The sequence below is a fragment of the Phocoena phocoena genome, chromosome X (genome assembly GCF_963924675.1).
Source record: "Phocoena phocoena chromosome X, mPhoPho1.1, whole genome shotgun sequence".
NCBI lineage: Eukaryota > Metazoa > Chordata > Mammalia > Artiodactyla > Phocoenidae > Phocoena > Phocoena phocoena.
The window spans coordinates 62,270,027-62,272,858 of NC_089240.1; the positions used below are offsets into that span (position 1 = coordinate 62,270,027).

General features: G+C 61.8%; 1 protein-coding gene across 1 annotated transcript; it reads left to right on the plus strand.

Moving 5' to 3' along the window:
* Positions 1–1,888: 1,888 nt before the first annotated feature.
* On the plus strand, positions 1,889–2,566 carry LOC136143032 (polyadenylate-binding protein 1-like 2). Its single transcript, XM_065901317.1, has one exon. The coding sequence runs from the start codon at positions 1,928–1,930 to the stop codon at positions 2,564–2,566; it is 639 nt and encodes a 212-aa protein (XP_065757389.1). The 5' UTR covers positions 1,889–1,927.
* Positions 2,567–2,832: the final 266 nt, after the last annotated feature.

A 2,832-nucleotide genomic window follows, 5' to 3' on the forward strand; every position in this document is an offset into this window, starting at 1 on the left:
CAGCTTTCGGGCTTGTGTGGCCTCTCTGCTCCCACAATACACTCTGCTCACCTTTCCTCACCTTGCCCCACACCTCCAACACATCAACGTTCACTGCTCACTTACCACATTGCCTGTCTCTGAGCCCCCAGTGCCAAGTACTGGATAAGGCTTCCATAAATACTAGCTGGTGAACTGGAATGAGACACCTCATTCTAGAGAGATTTCAGGTTTTGCTTTTGTTTTGAACATGGATGTGCCTTTCTTGGTTCACGTTGGGAACTTCAGCACCTTGAGGGCAGAGACAAGAGCAAACTAGTGCCTGGCTCTGGACCAGGCCCTGTCCCCAGCTCTTGATTTGGCTTACCTCACCTATCATGGAGGACAGCACTAAGGACAGGGTGCTCTTGATTCCCCCGCTTCCAGGCTGCATGAATTGAGACTTGGATGGGTGGGAGGAGTTGGGGGGTGGTAGGGGCTGAAGAACCCCAGGTCCCTAGTTCTCCCATAGTCTGGAGCAGGGACAGGGTTTCTAGCCCAGACTGTCCACTCCCAAGGTCAACCTTGGGAGTTGACTGGTCTATTTCCTCTTGCCTCCCGGACCCCTGTATATCCCTAGGGACCGGCAATGGCTCCGTAAATATTTGTGGTATGGCATTATGGATGAATGAATACATGTTCTTGTGTTCTTTATTTCCTCTTCTGCAAGTGTTGCAGAGGAGGGAAAGAGCCTGAAAAGGGGGAGGAATCTCTGAGAAAATGGGTCAGCAGGCTGCAGTGGGAGCTTGCCCCACTTGCCCCAGCTCCAGCTCAGAGTAAGAGTTGCCGCCTTGGTGGCGGTGATGTTGGAGAGCGTGTGTGCCTTGAGGTGGGGAGAACCCCTGAACGTGAGAAAACCATTTTTCTTGGGTTTGTTTAGGCCGGGCAAGTGTATTCTCAACGCCACCCACCTTCTCTTGCAAGGTGCTTGATTTAATCATTTAAATGTTCTATGGGGAGAGGAAGGATAAAACAAAACTCCCTAAATCTAACCCAGATTCCCTCGGTCCACATGGAGCCCTTTCCCTGGCTTCCTCTTCAAACACATCCAGCCGATCCGACAGGCTGAGGACTCACACTCCCGTTCCCCAACCTCAAGCCTCCCGCTCCCGCCCCCTCCCACCGTCCGCGGCCCCGCAGCCCCGCAGCAGCCACAGGGGGAACCAAAGAGACAGAAGCCTTCCCAGCTGCCCGGACCACAGACGCCAACACCCCCCGCCCCCCACCACACGCCGCCCGCCCGCGCCCCGCACGCTAGCCCACGACCGAGCGGCGGCGGCAGCAGCAGCGGGCTGCAGGCTGCTGCGACTCGCACCGGTGCGCTCCTGGCAGCGCTCGCCATACCAGGTGACTGGGACTCGCCAGATCGGCTGGCCCGGGGTCCCCCGCCCCAGCTCGCGCTCGCGCCCCCGGCCCGGGTTCCGGCGCCCACCCGCCCTCCTGCCCTCTCCCGCCTCTCCGCCCCCCAGCTCGCGGGAAGGGAGGTCGCGGCAGCGGCCCGGGGGCACCGGCGACCGTGGCGACAGCGGCGACAGTGGCGGCGGCGGTGGCGGCGGCGGCTGCGGCGGCGGCGGCGGAGGCTGCGGCGGCGACCGTGGCAGAAGCGGTGGCGGAGGCCTCCGTGGCGGAGGCGGAAGCAGAGGTGGAGGCTGAGTTGGAGGCCGAGGCCTCAGTGGAGGAGGCAGTGGCGGAGGTCACCCTGGGGGAGGCGGCGGCAGCCGTAGCGGGGGAGGAGGCGGAGGCCTCCCTGGCGGCAGCGGCAGTGGCCGTGGCGGAGGCCAGTGTGGCCGAAGCCGCCGCCGCGGCAGAGGCTGCGACGCCCCCCTTGGGGGAGGCGGAGGCGGAGGCGGATGCGGATGCAGATGCGGAGGTGGCGGCGGCGGTGGCCGCCGCGGATGCTGATGCGGAGATGGGCGGGGGCTCAGTGGGGAATCCGGACTTTCCTATGGCTTCGCTGTACGTGGGCGACCTGCACCCTGAGGTGACGGAGGCAATGCTGTACGAGAAGTTCAGCCCGGCCGGGCCCATCCTCTCCATCCGCATTTGCAGGGACAAGATCACCCGCCGCTCGTTGGGCTATGCGTATGTCAACTACCAGCAACCGGTAGATGCCAAGCGGGCCCTGGAGACCCTGAACTTTGATGTCATCAAGGGCAGGCCAGTTCGCATCATGTGGTCCCAGCGGGACCCCTCGCTCCGCAAGAGCGGGGTGGGCAACGTCTTCATCAAGAACCTGGGCAAAACCATCGACAACAAGGCGCTGTACAACATCTTCTCGGCGTTCGGCAACATCCTCTCCTGCAAAGTGGCCTGCGACGAAAAGGGGCCCAAGGGCTACGGGTTCGTGCACTTCCAGAAGCAGGAGTCCGCCGAGCGGGCCATTGATGCGATGAATGGCATGTTCCTGAACTACCGCAAAATTTTCGTTGGGAGATTCAAGTCGCATAAGGAACGAGAGGCCGAAAGGGGAGCCTGGGCCAGACAGTCCACCAGTGCTGACGTCAAGGATTTCGAGGAAGACACCGACGAGGAGGCCACCTTGCGATGAAGACATCCCAGGAGCGAGCCAGCCAGCAGAGCCAAACCTTGGCTCCCACCCGGTTTACAGCCCCACCCTTTGCCCCCCTAACCCACCAGCAGTGTATTGTATTGGGAGTGCAGGTCTCTCTCTCTCACAACCGCCCCCCCACCCCCCACCCCCGTCTTCCTTCCCTCCATCTCTCCCTCCCTCCACCTGTCTCAGTCCCTCTCACTCTGTGTCTCTCTCTTTCTCTCCACTCCCCTGTCGTCCCTACCCCTCCTCTCCCCTCCCTT

What these genes read in the sequence shown, in the direction of transcription:
- LOC136143032 (XM_065901317.1), top strand. Translation starts at nt 1,928, where the DNA reads ATGGGCGGGGGCTCAGTGGGGAATCCGGACTTTCCTATGGCTTCGCTG.